The 27,738-nt window shown below is 39.5% G+C and overlaps 2 protein-coding genes and 1 long non-coding RNA gene across 3 annotated transcripts in view; 2 read left to right on the top strand and 1 right to left on the bottom strand.

Moving 5' to 3' along the window:
- The first annotated feature begins 585 nt into the window (after nucleotides 1-585).
- On the top strand, nucleotides 586-7,486 carry vax1 (ventral anterior homeobox 1). The gene is made up of 3 exons (XM_010743904.3): nucleotides 586-1,437; nucleotides 3,106-3,293; nucleotides 6,082-7,486. The coding sequence occupies exons 1-3, from the start codon at nucleotides 1,224-1,226 to the stop codon at nucleotides 6,622-6,624; spliced, it is 945 nt and encodes a 314-aa protein (XP_010742206.1). The 5' UTR covers nucleotides 586-1,223; the 3' UTR covers nucleotides 6,625-7,486.
- A 140-nt stretch (nucleotides 7,487-7,626) lies between these two features.
- On the bottom strand, nucleotides 7,627-16,436 carry LOC113745916 (uncharacterized). Its single transcript, XR_003462485.1, has 4 exons — nucleotides 16,331-16,436; nucleotides 9,360-9,508; nucleotides 9,002-9,035; nucleotides 7,627-8,710 (listed from the first exon to the last, which is right to left on the bottom strand). It is a non-coding gene; the product is annotated as an uncharacterized LOC113745916 (long non-coding RNA).
- Nucleotides 16,384-27,738, top strand: part of atp6v1ba (ATPase, H+ transporting, lysosomal, V1 subunit B, member a) — a 56,537-nt gene continuing 45,182 nt past the window's right edge. Inside the window, exon 1 of the mRNA XM_027279604.1 lies at nucleotides 16,384-16,611. Within this exon, the coding sequence (XP_027135405.1) occupies nucleotides 16,503-16,611 (109 nt within the window). The 5' untranslated portion in view covers nucleotides 16,384-16,502. The remainder of the gene's footprint in view (nucleotides 16,612-27,738) is intronic.

Below are 27,738 nucleotides of genomic sequence, written 5' to 3'. Positions count from 1 at the left end.
GTGGGTGGGTAGTGGGCTGGAAGGCGAGTGGTGGAGAAAGGTAGGGGCCATCCCAGAGGTATGCATGAGTGAGTGAGAGAGAGAGAGAGAGAGAGAGAGAGTAGGTAGCCTAAGCATTAATGATAAGTTTTGTTCCTCTTTTTTGTCTTTTTCAAAAGTGCAGGTTAAGATTATGAGAGCTGAAGATGGCTTCTGGGGTGCAGTCATTTGAATACAGAAGAATGTGGCATTAGCGGCTGGACCTCGCTGGGTTGCACTACTTAGCTTTCTGAATGAGCACAGGACAACACAGGAAACTCCAGCACAATTCCTGTTAAAGCAGAGCACGGTGTAGTTCCACAGCTGGGTCATTGCCTTCATAAATTTTGAACGACGTGGATTTGTTCGTTATCCTTTTCAACTGTCTCTCTCTCCCTTTTTCTGGCTCTCTCCCAGTGTCTCTTGCTCTTGCAATGGCATAGTGGTGAAATCCGCACATTGCAGAATTCTGTTGATTAGTGAGAGAGCCAAAGGGGAAAAACGGGATCAAAGTTCGCTGACATGCTGTGGCAATCAGGTGTGCTATGAAAAGTCAGGGGGAAAAACTCTATCTGTGTTCTGCGGATGGAAGAATGAAGCACCCGGGAACTTTTTTTAGGGCTGGAAGAGTCGTACCCCTGTGATTGTGTGCGTTCATGTGGGGTTCAGGGACGCTTGGTTGCGAGACAAGACCAATCATTTGTCTTGATTCTCTAGGCTGAGAGCAGGTAAACTGAGGGGGACAGGACAAGCTAACCCCTCTATCAAGACCTGATCTATTTCCCCAAACAATTTAGTGTATTCATGAGGTTACGCAAATGTGGAGGCAACAAAATTACCGTAATCAATTGCAACAGCGAGTGCGCATCCATGGCTCTGATTATTTGGAGATCATCTATCAGCCTGATGTCTATGTAACGAGGAAAGGAGGGCATTGAATTACTGTTTGAGTTTCACTGAGAAGTCCATGATCATTGGGCAAGGGAGTTTGGTCAGTGATAATAGGGCTCCTTGGTCGGGCGACTGAAGTATTTCACCAAACATTAGATAGCTGACTCTGCCCTGCTGAAAGGTGCTGTTTTGAAACTATAACCTACAGTGTCCAGGCGATCTGGTGCACAGTGTTCTCCGTAATCTTTTTTTTTTTCACCTGACAAAGGAAAAAAGAGGCGAACAAGCTGCAGGTCCAAGAGGATAAACTGAGCATGGAGGTCAGGTACAACCAAGAGACGGAAGGGATGGGGCTGAAGAATGGACTAAAGAAGGGGAAAGATGACAAGGACTCCCAGGGAAGCTTGTCCAAAAGCTTCCTCAAGGAGCAGCAGGACTCCTTTTCCCCCTCTGGGACCATGGACAACTGCGAGAAGAACAGGGGAAGCTCGGGGGACCCGGACTACTGTCGGAGAATACTAGTCAGAGGTAACGCTTGTGCTCTTTCTTTTGTTTGTTTTTAGAACTTCACTGTCATACTTCAGATCATACATATTATTCTGAGGAAATATATTCATATATATATATTACATGCATTTTTAGGAATATGAGAGTATCTACAAGAACAAATTAGAAAAATGCAGCCTTTGTCAGTCAGTCAGACATCAGTGGGTGTTGATACACAGAGAGAAAGCTGACCATTCATATATATTATTTTTTAATTAGGAGAATTATACATAACTTTAAGTCAAAGTTAATAGCAAAAAGTAACCTTCAAAAAAAATAATTATGATGACAATTTGTCTATTACATTTTCATTTATGGAGCATATTTAAAATCAAGAGAATGACCTCTGAGAATTATTTTACTATCAGCACAATATAGAAACATAGAAATAAACTAATAAACTCAATTATTTGTCATGAAAAATGCCAAATGTTAGTAAAGAAACATGTCTTTAATTCTAAGCCATATTGCAGGAGCTGCAGAGATTATCTTTTTTTTTTCTTCATTTTTATCAACACTATGACGAGCTAAATCTTTCTCCAGATTTCACACTTAATATTAAATGTGCTAATGTTAAGCTACTTATGTTTAATGTCCCTGGGGTAAATTCAAATGTGTGCAAGCTCATTTGTGGTTATTATTATTATTACTATTATTTATGATAAGTTATTAATGTATTTTTGGAGGAAATGCCTATTCTGTATGCACTGCATTACATTTTATGGGTGATAAATATTAAAATTATGAACTAGAAATAGGAAGGAGAAAGCCCTTTGTTTTTATAGATATTTATATTATCAACAAATCGTGGAATTGTGTGTATGAGAGTCAATTGCTCAGGAAGTAATTTATGTAATTTCCTTCATGCAGTGTTGGCCCAACACTGGGAGTGTATGAAAACAAACTATATATATAACTTGATGAAAACAGAGCTAGTTACATATGATATAATCAGACAGAGCAGCATACCTAAAATATAGATATAGTTTTTAATAGAAACATTTTTATTAGACATCCATCATTTAATATTTATTTGTTTCTTAATTAAAAAAAAAAAAAAAAAACTAATTCATTTTTTACAGTACTGCAACCACTTTTATCTAGCATGATTTGGAATTATAGTCAAGTCATTATAGTCTAGTAAATACTAGTTTCAAAAATTATTTTTAAAAGAGTCTGGCACCCATTGTTTTCTCTTGTTATTATGGATCACACAAGTGAAGCACAACATATTTCTGACAATATTTATTGAATATATTTTAATGTATTTTTTATTATCTTATTATTTGTACATATTTGTTCAGACTTTGTAGACATGTAAATGTATCTGTTCTGTTTTCTTCAAACATACGGTCATATTTTAAACACACAGTATTTGTGTCAAAGTTGCACTTTTTCCAAATACACATTTTTAAAATATAAAGACGACTCTAAATTAAATCTGAATTTGACTGATTATGAATTCTTAGCACCTCCATTACTGTGCTACTTTTAATAATAATGACAATAATAATAACAATTGTAATGATAATAATGATGACAATTATTTCTAATTAGTAATTACCTTAACATGTGAGGAATATGTTGCATGTATCTGTTGAATTGTTACTTGTCCCATTGTTGTTAATGTAAAGTGCTCATTTGTCATAGATGCTAAAGGTTCTATCCGAGAGATCATCCTGCCCAAGGGTTTGGATTTGGACCGGCCCAAGCGAACCCGAACCTCCTTCACGGCAGAGCAACTCTACCGGTTAGAGATGGAGTTTCAGAGGTGCCAGTATGTGGTCGGGAGGGAACGGACAGAACTGGCCCGCCAGCTCAGTCTGTCTGAAACTCAGGTGTGTATTCATTAGAACTGTACCTACAAGCAAAGTGGAAAAGCAACTGTGGAAAAGACATGATGGATGCTTTTATTTTGAAGTAAAAGAGCAATAACGCTCAGTGTAAATTGAATGCTTTTTCCTCTACACCAAACACTATCATCTATTTTAACTTACGCTCTTTTAGGACAACTGGCACAGACGGTGAATTTACAAATCTAATCTAATTTAAGCCCTGACACAAATAAATGATAAAGTCTGTATCATTTAAAGAAGTAAACTCACAAACATAATTACAGAGTCTGTGTGGAAGGAAATAATGATTCTGTTTCACAGCTGATCATTATTAAAAGTCTGTTGTACAAACAGTGTCAAACCTTTAATGGCATCAGTAATAATGAAGAACTTACAGTTGTTGCTGAGTATTAATAGTCATACACCTGTCAGTTTATTTAGGAGTGCTTCTAGATTCTAATTCAGTGTTTGTATCTGAGTCCTGGTGTGACCCACTTTGCATTTAGAATATGGATTTATATCGCAGAAATATTTTGGTCTGTGTGTATGAATAAATCAAATGCAGTGTTGATATAGCTTGCAGAGTGTTTGAAATTACTACATGAGGCTGTTTAAATGAAAACGCACGGATTTGCTCATGTCATACGTGTGGGGTCAGTTGTGGGTCATGCAATGTCCGCTGTGGGTGAACTGCATTGAGTCTTTGAGTTTGAGACCACATTCCAAAGCAAGTCACCTAGTCACCCATAGAGAGTGTGATTTGGATTTAAGGGAAACCCTGTTCGCCTGCTTCAAAGCTTTGGTCTATTTTCAGCTGGAGTTTCATTCATCTATTTATTTATTTTAGAAAATGTGCAAAACGGCTAACGGAGCCGTCGGCGTGGTCTTTGGTGCTAATGCGTTGTGACTCTCAATATGGCTCTTGCAGACCTCCACTCAAGGTCAAGCTTTTCTCACAACCGACAACTTCAATCTGCTTGTCGATGTACAACAAGGTCACTGTTGCTTTTAACAGCTATGTCAATTTTACTTGTTTTTAAAAAAAAAAATCTTTTTACATTTTAAATGTTTTATTATTTCCCTTTTTTATTTGATTGACACAATTGCTGCTTTTCTTTCTTTTTTTCTTTTTTTACATTAATTCAAAACAAGTTAATTAAGTGTGCAAAGATGTTATTTTGCTCACATAGAGGTTATATAGAAAACAACCTTTGCCCCCTATTTAGACAGGACAAAGGCTTCAGAATTTTCTTCCAATGTCTGCTTGTTGTCCTGATGAAATGCCTTTTAATGACAACGTGGTGAAATTAACATTTTCTTCTCTGGCACTCAAAGGTTGTTACAATAAGGCCATTTGCTGTGTGCACACCTAATCATCTTTGTTTGCTCTACCAGCTTCACCTTGTTGTTTTCTTCACACTGAAAATGTAACCTCTAAAATGAACAAGTTGTTCCTTCTGAGCAGACTTCACGTTGCAAACAGAAAATATTGAGCGGCGGGGATTCTTCTCAGGGCATGAAATGGTTGTTAGCAACCACTGAATAGTTAAACCACCTACTGTAGTGAAGGAAAAATATTCAGATGTGATTGGACTAGCAGTAGCATTGAGTAGGCTTGCTGTTGGTTGATATGTTTACATTTTGTCCCATATGAAAGTAATGAGATGTGATTAGATAGAAAAGGTTGCATTTGTTCCAGTTTGGACATTAATTGAATTAAAAAGATGATGTGAAACAGAATAACTAAATGGATCCGTTGAGTCAGATGAATGACTTTGGTAAGTGTTATATTACATGGTTGGTGCTCTTGTTTTTGCTCTTGTATTTTTCCAGAATACAGGGGACACTGTTTATATATATATAATATATATATATTATTATATCTATTATATATATATATATATATGTTGTGTGTGTGTGTGTGTGTGTGTGTGTGTGTGTGTGTACACACACACTGGAATCTATAGGAATACCCTATCAGATGTTGTCATTGTGTCAGTCAAATTAAGGCTGCAAAAGTACCAGTTAATATGTCATTTGATTTCCTATTCAAAATGAATTGTTTCATCTGTAAAATAAAAATAGTGTGGACACTCCCCCAGAGCACAAGATCACATCTTTATATGGCGGATTTCTCAAGACTCAAACAAATGCTTGATCACTCCAGAATTGACCTAAACAATCAATTACCTAATTAATTATCAAAATTATTGGTGATTAATTCCCTGTCAATCTCAAATAAATGTTTAATAAATAACATCATACCAAAAAGTTGTATTATGATCAAAAACAATCAAAAATAAATAAAATGATGATTATGTGAATTGTGCATGACTCTCTTGTCGTGTAAGTGCCTGACGATGTTAAGCAGCGGTTTACAGATGAAAGGCCATCTATAAGTTCTATAAAATTTACTTGCTGCCTGTCATCAGAGACGTCTATAATCATCACCTGTGTGTGTGTGTGTGTCTGTGTGTCTGCATATACAGCTACTACACATTATTCTGATCTGCATGTTGGTTGGGGGATTTCAGAACAGGTGTTGAGTAAAAGCAAGCAAATTAATCTGTGTGGACTAAGAGTTATATGTCTCATGATGCAATTATCCTGAGATCATTAGATTATGATCACTGGCCTCAGTCAATGTGAATTCCTGTACTGTTCCACCAACATTATAAAGTAATACTGTTTTGACTATTTCAATTATAATGTAATTGCACATGAAGTATATTACATACTACATTTAGCATGTGTCACTAAAGGGCTTTCTCTCATCTGTGTTTCTCTCCAGGTGAAGGTCTGGTTCCAGAACCGGCGCACTAAGCAGAAGAAGGACCAGGGGAAGGACTCAGAGCTGCGTTCAGTGGTTTCAGAAACTGCAGCGACCTGCAGTGTCCTCAGACTGCTTGAGCAGGGTCGCCTGCTGACGCCTCCAGGCCTGCCGGGCCTCTTGCCCCACTGCGGCAGTGGCACACTGGGCTCTGCCCTGCGTCCTCCCTCCATGGCTATGGCCAGCAACGGCAGTAGTAGCAGCAGCAGCAGTGGTGGCAGCACCGGCACAGCGGGCAGCAGTCCTCCTCTACCTGCCGTCACCAGCTCAGGAACAGTGGCAGGCCTGCAGAGCTCACCGGCAGCACACAGCCTCTTCAGCTTTCCCATGCCGTCTTTACTCAGCGGTGTCGCCACCCGCATTTCCTCCAACACCCTGTCCATGGCTGGCTCGCTTGCCGGCAACCTGCAAGAACTTTCCGCCCGCTACTTGAGCTCCTCTGCTTTTGAGCCTTATTCGCGGACCAATGGGAAAGAATCCATGGACAAGAAAATTCTGGAATGATGCTTTGTTTTTACATAGATGGATTCATGTTTCCTCTGGACATGTTCTGGTTGTTCTCTCGGCTTTTACTGTCTTTGTTTGGTTTTTGCTCATGCTCTTTCATCTGTCTGTGTCATGTTTTGCAGCAGTTCATGTATTCCAGTTGCACATCTGGCACCTTGTACCAGGAAGAAAACAAAGACCTACAAACTAACAAAGACAGGGTGGCAGGGGAAAGATTTTGCACAAAATATTCATATAGGACTTTGATACAGAGACACACTCTGTGATTACTGATAGCCTTTGGGTTTCTGTGAAACAAATGTCCTATCTATTCATTCAAAATAACAATATACAAAGGGGCCCAGAGAATATGGCTGCTTCATATCACAAAAGCTCTGTCGCTCCAAAAGAAGTGGTATAGTGTATAGCAGGAAGTATAGGATTGGTGACAAAAAGTGTAAAGTGATGGTACATTTCTAAATTGTGTTTTATTATTTGATCGTGTTGGGTAGATGCATGTCACTGCAGTAAGTAGATGTAGAGAAAGAAAGCCGAGTTTGTGAGATCCAATCAGCAAATAAAAAAATGAAAATGCAGCATTATGAATGAACAAGCAAGGCCAATTTAAAACACTAAATTGGAGTAGAAAAAATGCCTCTGTTTGAAGGTCACAGCAGGAAACCCAACGCATTTGCTCATGCAGATGCCTCACAAAAATTCAGCCTACAAAAAGATCTTTGTATATCCGTTTGTATTAAGTTTGGACCCAACCAAAACATAATCCAGAGAAGGTGTTGTCATACAGTACGATGGTTCAATTGTTCAGTGTTGTTTTCTCTATGGTTTGGTGGGGATTTTTTTTTTTTTTTTTACCTTTTTCAAGCTTTATTTGATAGAGACAGCTGAAGAGTGACAGGAATGTATGGAGAGAGAGATGGGGAATGACATGCGGGAAAGAGCCACAGGTCAGATTTGAACCCTGGGCTTCTGCAGCAAGGACTGAGCTTTTGTACATGCTGCGGATACTCTACCAACTGAGCTAAACACCAGCCCAGGGATTTTTAACATTTTACAACAAAATCTTTACTTTGTGGCATTTTTGTCAAGATGCAGTACCTGATTTTCTTTGTCTGTGATTTTAATATCACTGTGACTACTCAAGAGTTTTGGTGTACATTTTCTATTCCACGCTGGAGCTAAGTGCAGGAATGAGGGGGGACTCCTGGAGAAAAGCTTTTCAGCCTTAGTAAACTGCTTGCTTTGTTGAATACTACAAGGTAACAGGTTTTTCAATCATTAAGACAATAGAATAACCTTTCCTCCCAGTGTGAAATTTTCAAAATTCACAGCCCTCATAAAAGATTTAAGAAGACTGATGCATGGTGGAGACTGAGTGGAATTATTGTAGTATAAAAGTACTGGAAATGAGAAATGTACCTTAAAATTGTTATTTTATTGTAAATTATTATCTTCTGTAATTAATAGATTATTAGTATATCTGGAAAATAATGAATGAATGAATGTATTAGTGGGCTTGAGGAATCAATCAAAAGCTCTTTGGTGCTGTTGTCGTGAAATATCTTGAAATTTGTGAAATGTGTGGTACAAATGTGCATATATATTATGTATATGGCTACAGACAAAGACAGGTGTGTTTTTCATTTTTATTTCATACATGTTGCTATGAATCAAGTTGTGATAAATTTCATGACTATTATACCTCACACACCACGGCCTGATGTGTATGCTCCTCACAGTTCTTTTTCACTATTTTTGGTAATATGACTTACAAGGTAATTATTACCACTCATTTTTGACTGAAGTGGAGGGAAATGTAGAATTTCTGGTTAAAAGTCAAATTATTAATAGTAGCATTACAAATTGGAATGACAAGTTTAAAAAAAACAGTTAGAGTTACCACTAGTCATGATGTGAACAAAAAGAGGGCGATAACTAATTATTTCATTTATTTCATTATTTTCTATAGAATGTCAGAAAACAGAGAAAATGTCTGCTATCATTTTCAAAGTGACGTCTTCACGCATTTTGTTTTTTCTGTTTACAAAGAGCTGAGCAGAGAAAAGCAGTAAATCCTCACATGAAGCTGGAATCAGAGAACAATGGACATGTTAGCTTCAAAATTAATTAAAGCAGATTAAGTATTAATTAATTGAAAAAAAAATGTAATTAATTAATTTCATATTTGCCTGAAATGGTACAGCAACTAGTGGAGAATGTGAGATGGGACTCGATTTTTAAAAATACTACAGATGCTTACAGTTTGGATTTATCTAGATGACAGAGTTGACTCAAACGTTTATTTGCTCATCTTCAATCATGAAGACCATGAGATCACAACATTTAGCTTTACAAGCAGCGGTGAGATTTACTTTACCTTTTTGCTTCCGATTAGTACAGGTTGTTGTCACCTGATAAGGAACCAGAATATGACAATTAGCCCTGAAAAGTGCCATGGTGGTGCATGTTTTTAAGGTGAGAAAAATCATTTCATCTATATTTGAAGGCAGGGCATTAAAATTACAGCATTTTCCTCCTGTTGGACAGTCATTATGGAAAAGAACCAATCTCATCATAATGTGTAATTTACTAGATTGTTGTAAATTATTATACATGCCAGAAATATCATTCATACTATTTGACCAAAAATTCAATCACATTTCACAGTCTTAATTATTAGCCTATTAGCCATGTGGAAAAAATTAGTCGTTAAGATATTTTTTTCAATAATTAACCTTTTCTCAGCTTTTGCATATTTCCTCAGTTTTTGGGGGGCGGGGCCTGCACTGTGGTGTGCCGGTGTGCCGTGGCAGAGTTGTGGTTCATTCACCATTAAGAGAACAATGCTGTCCCTGAAGTCCTTATTCAAACACACATAATAACACTGTATATGAAAATAAGAGATTGCAGATTAATATTTTACATATAAAACATATGATCAGCTTATTAAACATGATGCATTGTTAAAGATTAACCCCAACGCTGCCCTACAATATTTTAAATGGTTAAAGCTCTGCTGTGACCAGTCCAGCTACAACATTAGAACACATAATGTATACTGTTAATACTTTAAGTATTATTTCAATTAAAAAATATTTTGCTGATATTACTTATATACATTTACATCAGTAACAGTGTTGCAGTCCAACCTTTATTGAAGTGGTTTGTGAGCAGAAGAAATGGACTTCAGAGCAATACATGAACTTAGGGGGAAGAGAACACAGCACTGTGGCATATCGTGGTTTACAAAGATACAACTGCAAGATGAAGTATGTTTGTAACATTTAGACAATTTTCTGTCCTGTTCTGAGTTTAGTTCTGTCCCCTCTGGATAATCACAGTAGAAATTCAGGGACTGTCCAGTAACAGAGAAAACTGAGGCTCTTTTGTGAGCAGACCCAAAGGAAAAAATCCTCCCCACTGTGTCTTGGGAATCTCCCCAGAGGAAAAAAAAGAGGTCACATTTACGCCTCCTGCCCCCTCTCCACTCCCCATAGCCACCCCCATCCATTCTCTCCCCTTACCCTAGGTCCAATTAGAAGGAAGGCTGGGGTTTTTGTATAAGTGAGGGGTTTCAGTTAGAGAGTGTGCATGCCTGTGTGTGTATGTGTGTGTGTGTGTGTGTGTGTGTGTGTGTGTGTGTGTGAATGCACAGGGCTGTCATTGCTGCAGACCACCAACACATTTTCTCCCATCACATGGTCTGGTTTTTAAGCTCTTGGGAAGTGAAAGAAAGGCTACATCCTGTCTTGTTTTTAATATATATATAGCTTTTTCCTTGGCCTTGTCCTTTTTGTGCCATGAAGGAAAGCGGCGGATTAATGCGCTAACAAGTCTGAAGAAGCAACCCTCTTTTGGCACACTGGTCTAGCAAAATTAAGCTGTGCACTGCTAAGAATCTGCAGGATTCCCCTCTTGGCATCTCAGGCCTGTGAAAAACCTGCACAGCTTAGTCACTCTGTTTCCTCAAAGAATAATTAATCCCATTAAGTCATCAAAGCAGTGAAGGGAGCGGAAAGTCCTCAAAAGCAAAGGTTCCACTTGTGTATTCAGTAAAGCGCTTCCCATAAAGCCACGCAATAACCCTAATTTCCAAATGTTGAAATACTACAATGTTTAATTACAGCTGCAACACTCTTACTACTGTATTGTTTTGGCACACACTTTTCAGTTTAGAAGACAAAGATATGTTCATGTTGCTTTTACAATTCCAACAATGTTATCAATGGCTACACAGAATAAATACAAAATAGTACTTTGTACAAAGTAAAATAATATATATTATGTACAGTAGTGCTAGCACGTGCATGCACATTCATTCTGTTTGCTTGATTATTCATTCATTGAAGAAATCCTATTTAAAGCTGCATTAGGAATATTTTTATTTTAACAATGATCAAATGTAAAAAAGTTTTTTTGTGGTGATCAACCTGAAGATGCAAATCTCATTAGCTCTATAGAATGTTTCAGTCTCTTTGAGCTCAGTGTTTTGGCTTCAGATAAACTCACTGTACTAAGTACTGTAGTACACAGTACACTACCTGCCCAGAACCAAACAGCAGACACTAATAGCCGAGCTGGGCCTGGCCTGGCTTAACTCCATTAATTCACATTAATCACTGTGGATGTCATATATTTTTGTCTATAAGCAGGACTTTGGTGATTCCATTCTACTTCAATGAAATACAACTTTATTGTCATTGAGACAATGTGCAGGTACATTTGAACACTTCTCTGACTTCAGTTCTGTTGCCCTGCACTGACAGGTTCTAACTGGGTTTTCAGGATAGGAGTTGTATGGTGAGTCTCTCCATGGTGATGTAGCAACTGTCTGTGAGGTTGTGTTTCTTCTATGCATGCGTGTGTGTGTGTGTGTGTGTACACAAGCATTTGCACTCGTGAAGCCACAAAAAAATATTTGCACCAGGCCCGGTGAAGGTCCCAATTATGATACACTATTGCAGACACAGACATAGTGGAACATTTAGCCGCTAAAGAGACAGTTATTTTTCTCAGGAGGTGGTGGAGACCAAAATGGAGCTAGAAGGAGTGAAAGTTGGACTTCGACACAAATACTACTAACATTGTTCAGCACCTGGAAGTGCACATCCCCAATATGAGGACAGGATCACATTTTTTTCAAGTCTACATCAATACAGGATTCATTTCAAAATATTTAAATTACAGCAGACTACTACTACAGGCAGACATTTAATAAAAGGACTAACAACTTTGTTTTACTTAGGTCAGACTTCTAACTTTGACCAACAAGACTACTACCAACCAAGTTGCTAATGTGATAGCATGGAGCACCAACAGAATGACTCACTGAAAGAGATTTTTTTTCCCCTCCAGATCCAAACCACCACACGAAATTTTTACTTTTAATGTTAAACTTTTAACAATGACTTTGTTCTACAATAATGCATGGTACATTTTATAACTATAATTTTAATACCCATTCAGCTTTTTCCTATATTTCGGTTTCCACCAGATATCAAAAAGTAAAAAAAAAAGTCTCTTTAGCTACTACATGCTCCACTCTGTTCAGCGGCTGTTCTCTAACGATGTCTGCTGTTTGCTGCTGTACAGGTGGAGTACAGAATTTTATGAGTTGAGACTATGATGAAAAATAACAACCATTTTTTCAAAACCTAAAACAAGATTAAAACAAATTCTGAATAAAGAGTAACCTCTAACCTGGACAACATGGACAAATTAATGAATTACCGTTTTAATGCTAAGTTTGTTCAGTGATCTGCAATCATCTGACGGAGACACTGCAGTTCCTAAAACATTCTCCTTGAACAGAAGTTTATTTAGCTGCTTGACCTATCTAAACAGCAACAAAAAAGCAGGAACACACTGTGCAGACTGCATGCTGATATCTGTGAAAAGGTAAGCTAACATGACATCATCAGCTGCTGTATGTGTAATGTCAACCTAACTTTCTGTCAGTTATCTTTTGTTGTTGCTATTGGAAGGAGTTTATACATTTCAGGATGAATGTCGATGGTCAAAACTTTGCACTAAAAAACACATCACTGCATTATCTGATTTAGATTCAGCCTCACCTCTCAAGCTGAACCCAGACAATAAAAAAGTATGCTAGTGAACAAGTAAGTGAGTCCAGTTTTTGAATGAGTTGCAGGTGGCTGCATAATGCTGCAGGTGAGCAGACCTGTACATACAGCCAGAGTTTGTAAATGCAGAGCACAGAGCAGTCACATGAACACTATGTGAGAAAACAGTGCCTTTCACACTAACCTTGCGATAGATTGAAATAACTCAAAAAGTGATGATATGATGTAAACAATACAAATACAAGCCAAACGTTTTACTTGACTAAACTAATAAATAATATACTAAAATGAATAGACTAGGGATGTAACGATATGGAAAATTTGACATCTCGATTATAGTGACCAGATTATCACGGCTAACGATATTATCACGATATTCTTAATTGCATTCTTAATACGCCCAGACCTCAGATTTCGTCCTTTTAATTTCCTGCATGCTGCCAGCACTTTCTGCCATGCTTTCATTCTTGATACCTACGTTACAAGCTACGCATTCACGCCTTCATCGTGAGTCGCTTGCGAGACTTGGATGAGGCTGTTATTACATATCCCGATAATCTCCTGAGATAATGAGATTAGTTTAAACATAAGCTGTAATTTTTAATCACGTAAAATTTCACAGATATTTACTCCAATACCGCTAACCATTACATCCCTAGAATATACACATTAGTCGAAAGACCTGATTAACACTAGTATGTGCCAGTGCGTTTTCATTGTAAAAGAGCTTTTTCGCTGCCTATTCATGCTGCAAACGAGGTTGATGACCAGTGAGACTGAATCTAAATACTCATTTCTGTGCATGAAAAGCAAAACAATAAACTAAAAAAGGCTAAAAGGTCCTGTAGAGCTTACAGGGGAACTGACTTAGCAGGGGTTCAGACAATATCAGGCACTGTGGCAAAACTGGTGGTCTTTCAGTTCATTTCAGTGGGGGTTGTGCGTTTCGGCACCGGCAGCCTCCAACGCAGAGGTTGCCACAAAATAAACGCACCGGCATGCGGGAGAGAAGTCGAGCCAGATTCAACTTTTAGGAAACCGGAGCCCCACGTCACGTTCCGCAAACCAATCACCACCCCAAAAAAATATGATACGTTTTTGCTCTAATTTTTGATGGGATCCACTCAGAGATCTAAAACATTTTCTACATACACAAAATAACCATTTTTCTCAAATATTCTCTTCACGGATGAATCCCGGTTTTCACTGTTCAGGGCAGACAGAGTATGTGGCATTGTGTGGGTGAGCGGTTTTCTGATGTCAGTGTTGTGGATCGAGTGGCCCAAGGTGGCAGTGTGGTTATGGTTTGGGCAGGCGCATGTTATGGATGGCACAGATGCTCTGGATTTGCATATATGACAACGTATTCCAATTCCTGCCAATATCCAGCAACTTGGCACAGCCATTGAAGAGGACACAGGCCACAATCAACAACCTGATCTGAACCTGAACTCTGTGAAGGAGATGTGTTGCAATGCGTGAGGCAAATGGTGGTCACACCAGATACTGACTGGTTTTCTGACCCCCCCCCCCCACACACAAAAAAGAAAAAAAAGAAACTGAACATTTTAGAGTGGCCTTTTATTGTGGCCAGCCTAAGGCACACCTGTGCAATATCCATGCTGTCTAATCAGCATCTTGATATGCCACTATGCTCACTATCACAGATTTACACAGATTTGTGAACAATATTTGAGAGAAATGGTTATTTTATGTATATAGAAAATGTTTTAGATCTTTGAGTTCATCTCATTAAAAATGGGAGCAAAAACAAAAGTGTTGTGTTTATATTTTTGTTCAGTGTATCTAAATTATTCATAGCATTGAATAGCATAACACAGGATAACATAAGCATGTAGCATACAACATACTGTAATGTAATGTAGCTTAGCATAGCATAGTATAGCCTAGCATAGCCCATTATCTGGATGTGGTACCTAGTGTGCTGTAGAACTACTAAATTTGATGCTCTTTAGGACGCTGTGTGAGCCCTTTAACAACAACAACAGAAGGCATACAAAATAAATCATGAATATTATGATACCTACTTGCCTTGTTAGTTGGATCTGAGGAGTTTGAGGGAAATCATACCCCTGTGAACTCATCATAAAAGACTCTGGGGAAAAAAAGGCTTTTCTAAAATGAGGGCACTGCTCCTGTAGGCAGAAGCTCTTCACTAGCATTAATTTGCTATTTTTTGCATGCGGCCTGAAACATTTGGATGAGCTCTCTAGGGGCTGCCGTCAGCCTCACCACAGCAGTGCTTACCACTTCAATCTGTAGTGCTTTTCCACCATCAGAAAGCTGTGTGTATCTCTATGTGATGCGTAACTGCCAGTGTGTTGGTTGTGCGGGGGGCATAGTTCAAAATCATCTTCAAACAGTCGCTTACAAGCTATTGTGCAGAACATGCTGCGTCAAATGAGAATGGATCAAAAATGAGAAAACAGGAAACGAAGAGTTTTTAAGGGGAAAATGTGTGCAATCATGCCATTTTACCTGTCACTCAACACTTCACTCACCAGGACATTGTGTTGGTGTGTGTGTGTGTGTGTGTGTGTGTGTGTGTGTGTGTGTGTGTGTGTGTGTGTGTGTGAGTGAGAGAGAGAGAGAGAGAGAGAGAGAGAGAGAATATAACACAAACAGATATTTCACAATAAAAGCCTTCCAGAGCAAACTCAGAGAAACAGATTAGGGAAGTTGGCAGTTACTGTGACAGTATGTGAAAATATATAGTCACAGGTATTAAGGATATTAAGTATCAGTGCTTGAATTCCACATCTTCTAATTTACTTGATAATGTGACAGTTGTCATGACAAAAGCATACTTTAATGTTTATAGAACAACTTAACTGTCACTGTTTATATGTGCTAACACTGTCCAGGATGTACCCTGCCACAGGAGACTTAAACCCTGCGTGCCCCTGCTGCGGATCACTGGCTATTCACAGAGGTAAGGTGTATGTTTATCGAAATGTTACATTTAATATTAAACATAACTTGCATTTATGAATGCTGTAGCACCAGCTGAATGCAAAATTGAGTGTTATTTCAACACTAATTTGAACTACCAATAAATCATTAAGACTCAACTCAACCCTATGAAAACATGGAGAGCAAGCTGATCATTGATAGAACTAGAATTATCAATAGAATAACTTGTAAGTGCTTTGTGTTTGTGTGCTGATTGTTGTGGCTTGATTTCTGTGAAAAGCGTCTAAACTGCGTGTTGCTCTGTGGATTAGAAAGTCATATTTGATGAATGCATGTTCATGTTGAGCTTGCTGAAGCTGGAGTGTGAAATGCTGGCCACTCTGACAGTGCCTAGGCCTATTTTATGGATGATATTTTCATACGTCATCTAAAGATGACAAGTCAGAATGTGTACTGTGGTGCCTGATCTGGCTGCCAAATACAGTCAGCAAATAAATAAGAATAAATGATAAAAGAAAAGGATAATGTTCATCATATTTTTACCAACATCCTCCTCATAACTTCATGTACATGATCAGCTTATGGCTTTTCATATTACAGACAGCTGCCTGTATGCAGGTGCGTATTGTTATGGAATCTGACACATTTACACATTATGATTTATAAATATGATTAAGTACCCTACTCACCGTCATGCGCGGGCACAACATGCGCGCCCCTCGCTTGGCTTCATCAAACATCCGGTTCCTCAGAGTCACATGACCGGCGCTCTGCTGTCACTCATCCACTCATCTTCTTCAGCAGCAGTTAGCAAAGCACATCGTAGCGTCAGCTTTCTCAGGTCTGTGTCTCTATCCGACAATGACGGCGCTGGTGGCAAACAGGGCGATGGACATCAACGGCTTGGCAGCAGCTGCGAGGACGCACACCCAGGCTGTGACCCGAAACTACATCTCTCAACCCAGGCTAAGTACGTGACGTTAACGGGCTGCTGGAGGTAGCTGCGCGTTAGCTAGTGCTAAGAAGGTTGTTGTGCTGCGTTCAATGACAAGCGAGCGGTGAGGATAGCGAGCCAGAATATACGTATACAGATTTAATATATAGAGTTAATTAGTTTATATGTAGAGTTAATCTCGCTCTCGTTTCGTTTGGAAACAGCAATGCTTTATATTAATATTTAGTATTACGGTAACGGTCCTGACCCAGGGATCCGAATTGACTTCAAGAACTTCCTGAATTCTTCATTTAAGGACGGTTTTACTTCCAGAAATAATAATGAATTATAACAACAATGATAATTATGATCCAGTCCACATCTGTGCGCTGTTGTCGATGTTAAAAGAAATCTTCAGCCTCGACTTTTGATACGATGTTGTTTATTCCCAGTGAACGAGAACGCACCACACGGAGGCCGTAATGTTAGCATGCTAAACAGCTAACGCTACACATTATGAAGGACGATTAAAGCCGTTTCCGCAGACACTGAGCATCAGTATGTGTTCACAGACGCAGTTTAGCGGTCACCTCCTCTGCCTCACAGAATAACTTTGAAAATGGCTACGTGCTCGTGACAAATCAGCTAAGCTAGCATGCTAACTGTGTGCTACACTCAGCCTTAACTGTATTTCTGTACTGAGCACAGAAAACGACAGCAACAGCTGTGTTTCACTGTAATGTCGAGATGAATGCATCATTGTCATAGCTGTGATGACCACACACAAGCTTAACATTAAGAGATCCGACACAGCTGAATGTCGATGTCAGTGGATTAGCTAACACTGCAGACAATCAGCTGACTCGGAGTCACGTGAACGAATGATGAGTCTGAACTCTGTTACTGTTGTTCTCCCACATCTTTATCTAACAGAAGAATCACGCCGTACAGTGATTGTGTTAAGTTACTGTGTGTAGTTACTCATAAATGGTGGTAGATAGAGGACACAGCCTGTGAAGAACAGACTGCTGACAGATGGAATGATCTGTGATCTGTCATGTGACACGATCACATGAGCGGTGATGAGATCAGAAATTCAGTTGTTCCGGATCGAAAACAAATGATAAAATGCATTGTTTCTTGTTGTTGTTGTTGTTGTTGTTGTTGTTGTTATTATTATAGTTATTATTATTATTATTATTATTATCATTATACTACTATAATAATAATAATAATAATAATTTATTGCTGCTGACAAAAAGCTTATTGATAGACTACTACAGAAAATATCTAATCATACAAATTTACTGAGTGTGTGTGTCAGCCAGATGGATTCTGTTACTTTAGTCCAGTAGTTTGTCTCAAGCTGTTAAACTGGAGCTTTGTCTGTGCTGATGAGAATAGAACAGAGAACAGTGTGAGTAAAACGGGAAATGCTCATCACAGTTTCACAAAGTTAATGTTTTGTTTTGTCAGATATTCTCTTTACCATTGTGCAAAATAAAGTAAATAATAAAGTCAGCAACTATTCACAGTTGAGAAGGTGAAACCAACCTGATTTTTAGATATTTTACTTCTTAAATGAAAACCAGTTTTGTTGTGTCTTTACAACATGTTGAGTCTTTACTGTGATGTGATTATTCTGTTGAACGTGGCCTGAGCCATGAAGCCAGCGAGGTAATGTTTTTTTCTTTGTGCGTGTGTCAGAAGCAAGCATGGACTAAAAGCCTCTTAGCAAACTAGAAGGAAATTACTTAATGGACCCGTCTGAGAGCTAAAGCATAGAGGATGCAACATGTGATAAAACTCTTATCCTAAAAACATATAACCATCCTACTTCTGAAATTCTCTAATTTTGTTGGAGCAGAATGGCTCTTCTCTTTTCTCTAACACATTACTAAACAGCAGTGGCCAATTCTGATGATGAGGCAACAATTCAGAGCCAGATGATAATCTTAGAAAGCCGTTACAGAACTTTTGATGTGATCCTTAAAATACTGTAGGTACTGCTTCATGCTTTAAGACTCTACTGGTGGCCAGAGAATTCATTTTCATTTTATTTTTGCTGTAATGTCCCCAGTACTGCTATTATTTGAGGAGGACATTCACAGAGCACAGCCTGCAGGTCTGATTTTATTGATTTCAGTGCCAAGCCATAGAATTTATACCGGAATGCATTGTGTTGACACAGTTGTTGACACGATTGCCAGTGTTAATGCCTGTTGATCAGAGCTGAGTGTCCAGCCCACCTTCAGGCCTACTTGGTAGGAGGGCTAGGTCACATGAGATGACACATGTTGACTCTTTCAGATTGACTGCCAACCACTAAGGCCTGCAGAGTACACACCTCAAGTAGCTTTCAGTACTCTTTTAAAGCTGACAGTTATTCTAGAATGTAGTCATTTTGGAACAGTATTGCTGAGCAGAGTGAGGCGGTCCTGTTCCTCTTTTAGTTCAAACTTCTGCTCTTGGAGGATATGTGCTAGAGACATAGTCTTTTTCAATCACTACATAGAAATGTTTCTCAATATTAAACTGTCCTGGATATGATAGCCAGACTGAAAACAGCCTGTGAGATTTACCACTTTAAAAAAAATATTGTATTAAAGAGCTCATCTGCTCATTGGTTTAACTTCAACACATGTTTACTGTAGCATCGGTTAGTTTTAATGTATGTTTATTTTAGTATGTAGCTAATCTTAATGCATTGCTACTCTATGTTTACTGTGTCTTGCTGCTACTGTATGCTTGTTTTTCTTTCAGGATCAGTAATGTATCTATCACTCTTATCTATCACAGGTTTCAAAAATGTGATTAAATCTGAGTTTAAGGTGTTGTTATAAACAGAAGCAACAAGATAACATGGTCATTAGATTACACCTTTTAAGTCCTTACAGCTCAGTTGCATTGTTTACAAGAGCCAAATGTATTTATCCAATCAGCATAACAATCAAGTTGGCTACATCACTCTATTGTTCACGTGTTGCCGATCTGCTAGTCATGAGGATATGTGAAGTTTGGAAACAGAAGTAAAAGGATAAGCCTGCTTCAGATAAGACCAGGTTAACTGATGACATCAAGCAGACTTTATAATGTTCCTTCAGCGCCACAGATGATTTTATACAACTAAACTACGCACAAAAAGACAAAAAGTCAGTTTGTGTTTAGTAGATCACTTCTTTGTTGTACAATGCTTCTTGGCAATATATCTTACACTATTGGAAAGCCAGATTATTTCTCTTTTAAATGGTGCCACATTTGTGCAGAACATGCATTTGTGTGATGAGCAGCAGAGCACAGGATAATGTACGTGTAGTAGCTCTATTTCCTTCTTTGACGGCCAGATCGATTGTCTTTAACTTAAAAGCTGCATCATATGCATTTCTTCGTGTGTTTTCCATGATGAGGGTGTGTGCAAGATGGGCATTAGTTCATTTACTTATTTTGTTACTACTGTGTAGGTATGTTTTCAAAGACATGTTAAAACAGATGGTAAAATACTTATACGTGTAGTTATGTCTCGTATTAGTCTATCCTCCTGTTATTGACATAATGCGCAAATATAGATATTCGAATTTGGATAAATTTTGGCAGTCCTTGGTGTTGAAAATGGCGTGAGAGCTGTAAATTTCGGGGCACATCATCAGTAGTGTACCTTTTTTGAATCAGGCCTTTCAACACTAGACACCCTCATCAAAGGTGGCCAGCTACAGGGTGGTCAAGCTTGTCTCCCATGCCCAATCATGAGAATTGCCTGGTTGTTTAAATGGCGCGGCCCACGGGACTATGCAAGGCAGGGGGCGTCCTCTTCCCTGGATCAAGTCTAGAGCTGACTGCATACCTTGTTCGCCTTCTCCTGGAGGGTTGTGACCTGGGTTCTCAAGTGGGGGATTGGATGGGGGGGGGTTAGTGAGCAGGTCCTGTTGATGCTCTTTGAGCCCAGCAAGGGTCCTCAGGGCTCCAGACTGTGACTAAATGGTCGCATTTTGCGAGTAAATTTTTCATCTATTCGCGCATGCGCTGTTTTTAAATTTGCTGTTTTGTTTTTTTTGTTGCTTACAAACTTGACCACTGTGATAGGCTAATGTGTGAAAAGAGGCGGGTCTTGGGGGGTTATCGCGCGAATCCACAGATTTCACGGTCTCTCCTGTAAACAACGGACAATGGCGAAGCAGACTATCAGTTCCTACTTTCTTCCTAAACCTAATGATCTAGAGCAGGGGTTTTCAAAGTGTGGGATAGTGGGCCTCCCCTAAGAGAACTCAAAAGCAGCCACCCCCAAGCGGTAAACAAGCGGTATTAAAAGAATATGAAGCAGCCGCGGTAGCAGCTAGCGGTGCTGCTAAGGTTAAAACAACACAGGGTGTGGATGTCCTGATTGGCAGATTTTGATGATTGACACCTGTCGACCAATCAGTCAGGAGAATCGATTAGTACCGCCCACATTCACCTTTGACCCACCAATGACGATCCAGGATGAAGGTGAAGGTAGTATATTGCACCAACAGGCCACACTTCACTTTCAAAGCCCCTTTGTCTTTATGTAAACGACCAGGACCTTCGTGATTGATTCAAACTAAAGCAGAGACATAGCAGGAGACACCAGCATTGTTTTTTTGCACGGGAATAGAACTTTTGACACAAAACAGCAAAGATAAGACATACTGTATCGTTTTGTGGATTTTTTTGCTACTCTTTGTGGGCTAGAGTTTTCATCGCACAGTGATGAGACACTTATCTTTGTAAGATATATTTTTATTTTTTACCCCGCGTGCCTCCCCTGAAGTCCTCTGGCGCCCCCCAAGGGAGGCGCGCCTCACACTTAGAAAACCGCTGATCTAGAGAAGACAAATCCCAAGAATGAGTCCGACTCAGATTGTGAGGAAACGGTCGTGGCGAAAAAAGGCAGGAAATTCAGCTTTCATGATGAGTGGCTGCGCAAGTTCACCTGGCTGAGGTATTTCAGGGAGACAAATTCAATGAACTGCAAATTCTGCTGTCGATACCCACAACATGCGGGGAACACGAAATTTGCTGATAAGACTGGCACTACACAATTAAAACACGCCGCTGTGTAAATCGTAACTTCTGAACCTGTCATCAAGAGACAAATATTAACCGATATTAGCCAGTGCAACCCAAAGCCTATTCCAAACGGATGCAAATGGGCCGCAAGTCCATTTTGGGCTGCTGGACAAATGATGCAAAGGCTACAAAATAACAAATACATATATACAAAAAAACATCGGAGGCCACCGGCCCAAATATGGCCGAGATGGACCGGCCCATCTGGCATTTGCCCGGTAGCACAGACTGCCAGTCCGAGCCTGCACTGAGTGTTGTGGGGCACTCTGTGAGGTTGAAGGCTTGCTGAGGTTGGCCTGATAAACAGCTGCCTGGCCTGTTTTATGTCTGCCACGATTAAAAAGGGAGCGAATTTCCTTGTCAGGAAAACGGTATTGATCAGGGGTATTGGCGGGATTTTGGCCCGTACACGCAGTGTTAATGATGTCCTCATAGTTTAATATTGCTGCAACGAGATTGTGAGCGGACTGACTCGTTGTCACTCACTTTTAGCTATAGCATCCACACGTTACACAAAACGCCGTGAAGTCTGACGTCAGTCAAGTTTCATTCAATATATTCAAGGTTTCATTCCATATATTCAAGGTTTCATTCAATATATTCAAAGGTTTAATTTCCTGAACGGCATGCCATTATTTATTTATTTATTTATTTATTTATTTATTTATTTATTTATTTATTTATTATATATATATATATATATATTATATATATATATATATATAGGTCCCACGAGGGGATCCTCCTGCACCGTGCGCCGTCCCTGCGTGGAAGTTGCAGAAAAATCGCAGTGATTAGTTAAAATTACAGCACCGCCCTGAATTCACAGGGATTCACAGAAGTTGTGTTGAAGTTGCAAATCGCAACATCGTGAATTCCTGGGGGTCTTTGTTATGGTATCATTTAAGGTACAGTCAGGCCTGACGCCGATTACACTACTGCGTGTTGTGTGTGAGTGTGACAGAAAAGCAAGACGCGGCAGTGGAAGCTGCAGCCGCAGTTTCAGAGAAAAGCAAAGTTTAAAAAAAATAAAAACACGATGCGGTAGAATACTAAATTAGTTGTTGCCGGATTTTGTTCGTCGACATAATCGTGACTAATTGACTATCGTGGCAGCCTACTCTGATGTGAAGCTGATGTTGCTCTCCAGCTGAGCTTCCTCCTCTCCAAGCCTTCCCACCTCTTCCATTGTCCCTGCTTGGCAAGAGAGACAGCGTTTGCGCTTCTTTCTGCTTCCTCCTGACGGCGCATCTCCACCACCCATTTTCCTCCTCTCTGATGAGGACTACAGTGACAAGGCCTCCAAATCAGCCACCTCCCTATTAGGTTAAAGCAAACAGTAAAAACCTTCCGTATAGCTAGTTGCCAGGCTTGAAACAGTCTATAAGATCACAATGTTGGATGTTTTTTCACCACCGTATTGACTTGACAGAGCTCTAAGAGAGGCAGCTATTGAAAAGCCACTCAGAGACAGAGCAGGAAAATAAAACAAATAAAGAGGTTTCTCATCAGACCAAGTCTTTTCTTTTAAGGGGCCTTTGTCTCTCTCATGTCAAATGCGACAAAAGCTATTAGCCCACGAATGGCTCGTCTTGTTTTTAGTTTGCATTCTGTCATTTAGTGCTATGAAAAGACATGGAGCAGGCACTACTCCTTTGTGAAGATTTAATTAATGGTAATAATGTAGTAACGATAAACAAATGTTCATCTGTCACTATGAAAGTAATTTCTATAAAATCAATGTTATTTTTGTAACAGTTCTATAACCACATTCATTAGGCTTAGCAGCTAGCTTGTCAGTAGAAAAAAAAAACTCCTGTGGGCGTTTGCCATTCTTTTCATGAAAGAACATTAAAATGTAGGCTAGGTTGACACCATTTCTGTCTGTTGCATGAAGAGAAACCAATCCAAGAGTGGCACGCTTGTTTTGCTGACCGCTCATTATTCATTTCCAGACATTGTTCATCAGAGGATTGGTAGGTCATTTAGAGAAGTAAGAGTTGTTGTTTCTAAGACAAGAAAATCCTCTTGACCTGTATCGGTTAAGTCATTTCACACCAGTAGTGATGATAAAATAAAATGCAACTAAGTCCCATTTCCATTGCTGGTACAGCACTGCTTGCTTTAATTCTCCTTTTAATTCTGAGTTACGTGTTTTTTTTTTATATTACTTTTTATATACTAGCAGCTGAGATGTCATGATGAGTACCAAAATGAATAACCACGATTACTATACCAGACAAAGTATCACGTTTTTTTATTGAGTGTGCCTGAAGGAGCACACTCTTTCATTATCTCTCGGCTTATTATTATTGAGTGTGCGTGCGCAAAGCGCAACACTATATGTTATCCACCGCGCTTTTCTTATTATTAGTGACGAGTGCTCTACGACACTCGTCAATACTCACAGAGCTAGCAAGCTCTGGAGTAGTTGACGAGTGCCGTAGGCACTCGTCAAATTATTTTGTTTCTTTGCGTGTTTCATGGCATATATTATTCATTTCCGCCCTTTTTCGAAACTTGAACTGCGGCCCGCCGCAAGCGGTGTGAGAGGATCCCAAACAAATTATATATCCAAAACGTGCGTCTTGATCCGAATCGAGTGCTTTACTTTTCTAAAGAGATTCGCTTGTTTTTCGCGAATTTATTCTGGAAAAACTGCGAAAAATTTCCCATAGGGAATGACTGGGAGGCCTGAAAAAAAGGTACCATTTCAAAACAGACTTTTTCAACAATGAACTGCTCTGGCATACTTTAACCGAGATCCTGCATTTGAACTTTAAACGGAGGTATGCTTCCCTTATTTTCGGGATTCACGACACTCATTCGACAGCTTTTACCCGTTTTTAAAATGTTTTTTTTAAACTATCAGGCTCAAAGTTTGAGCAGGTTTTTAGTCAAATTTCTGGGTTTCTAAGGGTGTGTATTTTTGGCGGAATGTTTGACTAGAGTGGATGACATCATCAGCTTGAGTGAGGATCAGGGAGACACAATCAGTGAAAAAATAAAACGTATTCGACTACCGTGGCCTCAAATGCCCCACGACAGACCTTGATTATTCCCCTCAAAATGTAGGAAAATTCGAGGTGATGCAGTGATTAAACGTTGAAGCTGTCTCTTTTATAGTTTTGGCTCCATACAGGCCAACTGATCGAGTACTCCCATCCCCTCCCAGCGTCATTCACTCACCTTGTTAAAAAAGGAGGGAAATTTTCTTAAGGAAGGCAGAATTAACGTTTCTCTCTCTTGCTCCTGAGGGCACGTTTCTTCATTATCGACACCAAAATAAACTATGTAAAACGATCAGGAAGGGATGCGATGCCCCCCGTTATGTCGGTTCAATGATTGGACATACTTGGTTTGGCCATAGAGCCCCCTCTTCGAGGACTGTCTCAGCCATGTTCCCTATCTCTCGTCAGGATTTTTCAACTGCCGTTCCAACTGGACAACAGTTGCATGCCTCCATTGGCCATTTTTTAGATAGAATTATTGCTTCATTTGAACTTGTCTGTGTAAAATGGCCGACAGAGACAGCAGAGAGCTAGCCACATAGCGCTAGCGTAAGACAGCTAACTCGACTAACATTAAGTCTCTCTCTCTCTCTCTCTCTCTCTCACTCCACTCACCACTCACTCACTCACTCACATCCACAAACACACACACACACACCCATACACACAGTCTCTATTCTCTCTTCTCTCTCTCTCTCTCTCTCTCTCACACACACACACACACACACACACCACACACACAGTCTCTCTCTCTCTCTCTCTCTCTCTCTCTCTCTCTCTCTCTATCACACAAAACAACACACACACCACACCCACCACAGTTCTCTCTCTCTCTCTCTCTCTCTCTCTCCTCTCTCTCTTCTTCACTTCACATACAAACACACACCACACACCACAGTTCTCTCTCTCTCTCTTCTCTCTCTCTCTCTCTCTATCTCTCTCTCTCATCACACACACACACACACACACACACACCACACAAACCACACACCACACGGACGCTACCGGACATTAACCTACCTGTTAATGCTAACATCGCTAATGTTAAGGCTAGCACGTCAGTGCTAGCCCATACTTTCGTCACTAAGATACCTGTAATGGGTTAATATGTAATATTAATTGTTAGTGCGCCAAAAGAAAGCAGGAGCTAGCGGCTTTAGCACTAGCTGTAAAGACCTGCCTCACTGTTAACATTAGCGGCCAAAGCTAAAATTATGCAAATTGGTAATTGCTAGCGCCCCCGTGTCAAAACCCTAGCAATTAAACATTAGCCACGGCATAACAAATACATTGCTACTTGGCTAATATGCTAATGCTAACCTGCTCATGTTAATTAGCCCTAGCAAAATAATTAACTACATGTTAATTCTGAAACATGTAATGTTCATTGTTAGCCGTCTGCGCTAGCAATGAGATTAGCCAGGACGAATTAAAGACATGATCATGCTAAACATGTACTTGTTAACATGCCTAATGTAATTAACCTTCAGCCACTAGGAATTAAGTACATGGTCATTGCTAACATGTTCTTGTTAACATTGCTTAATGTTAATTAGATTAGCCCACTAAGAATTAAATACATGATCATTGTTAACATGTTAATGTTACCTGCTAAAGCTCATTATCATAGCCCACCTAAGCATGAAAAACCATGATCATTGCTAACATGTTAAGTCCACCTGCAAAGTTACTTAACATTCGCCACTACGAAATTAAAATACATGATCATTGCTCAACATGTTACGCTTAAACATGCTAATGTTAATTGCTAGCACGTTCGTGAGCCACCTCATTTTCAGTCACTAAGAATACATGCTAATGTTAAGTGCTAGCACGTCAGTGCTAGCCCATAATTTTTAGTCACTACGACTACCTGCCTAATGTTTAATATGGTAAATCTTAATTGTTAGTTGCGCCATGAGACAGCAGCGCAACTAGCGCTGCGTTAGCACTAGCTGTAAGGGGACATGCTAACTGTTAACTTATCAGCCAAAGCTAAACTTCCTGCAAATGGTAATTGCTAAGCGGTCACACCGCCCATTAGCATTAGCCACTAAGAATTTATTACATGACAAACTGCTGACCATGCTAAGCTACTTGCTTAGCACGTCAGCGCTAGCAATTCCCCTTAGCACGAATACAAATACATGCTACTTGCTAATATGCTAATGCTAACCTGCTAATGTTAATTTAGCACTGCCACAAGCCACTTAACTACCTGCTAATTTACCATGTGATGTTAATTGTTAGCCATCTGCGCTAGCAATGCGCATCGCCACGAAGGAATTTAAATTACATGATCATGCTACCACAGTTAATTTAATACCATAGTCCCCTAGGATTCACGGATTTCTCTTCCATGATCCTGCCTTTAACTGCATAATCTAGCTAACCTGCTAATGAACTTGCTTCCGCCGCCTGTTTGTTCTGTCCTAAACTGACCCCTATGACCTTACATGACTAGCCATAGAGCATCCGACTTTAGTCGTGTTATTACCGTTTGTGTTAGGCTATTTAGCCTTTAAGTATTTAAATAATATTGCTCCAATTTGTTGTAGTTGATTTATGTTAATATGCTTACATCGCCCTAATCCTTCCCGGTACAACTTTTAACCTGCCGTCAATGCTATTGTTATTTTCCGATTAACCACTAAGAATTAATAATTCACTCTCATGCCCTCTTCCCCCTCCTTTTTCTTTCCCCTTCCCTCATGATAAATGTCTACTTGTTTGTTTCTACGCATCCCTTTCCCCTTCCTCCTTACTGCTAATGTTCACTGCTAGCACGGTCCTTGTAGCCCTCATTTTCATGTCAGTAAGAATACATGTTAATTGCTAGCACGTCAGACGAGACAGACAGAGCAGCTAGCTCAATTAGCGTTAGTGTAAAGGACTGCTAATTTCTGGTAACATTCGCCCTGTGCCCCTGCTTTATATCTGAACTGCACAAATTTGTATTAACATGTTAATTTAACATTTTTTGCCTTCTTTGAACCACTTAAACGCATTCCTCGGTACCATTTGGCATACCCCGATACTGTCAAGTGCCTTGTCGTTTTTTGGCCCC

Source organism: Larimichthys crocea, chromosome I, assembly GCF_000972845.2.
Source record: "Larimichthys crocea isolate SSNF chromosome I, L_crocea_2.0, whole genome shotgun sequence".
Lineage (NCBI taxonomy): Eukaryota > Metazoa > Chordata > Actinopteri > Sciaenidae > Larimichthys > Larimichthys crocea.
This window is presented reverse-complemented; position numbering and strand designations above follow the sequence as displayed.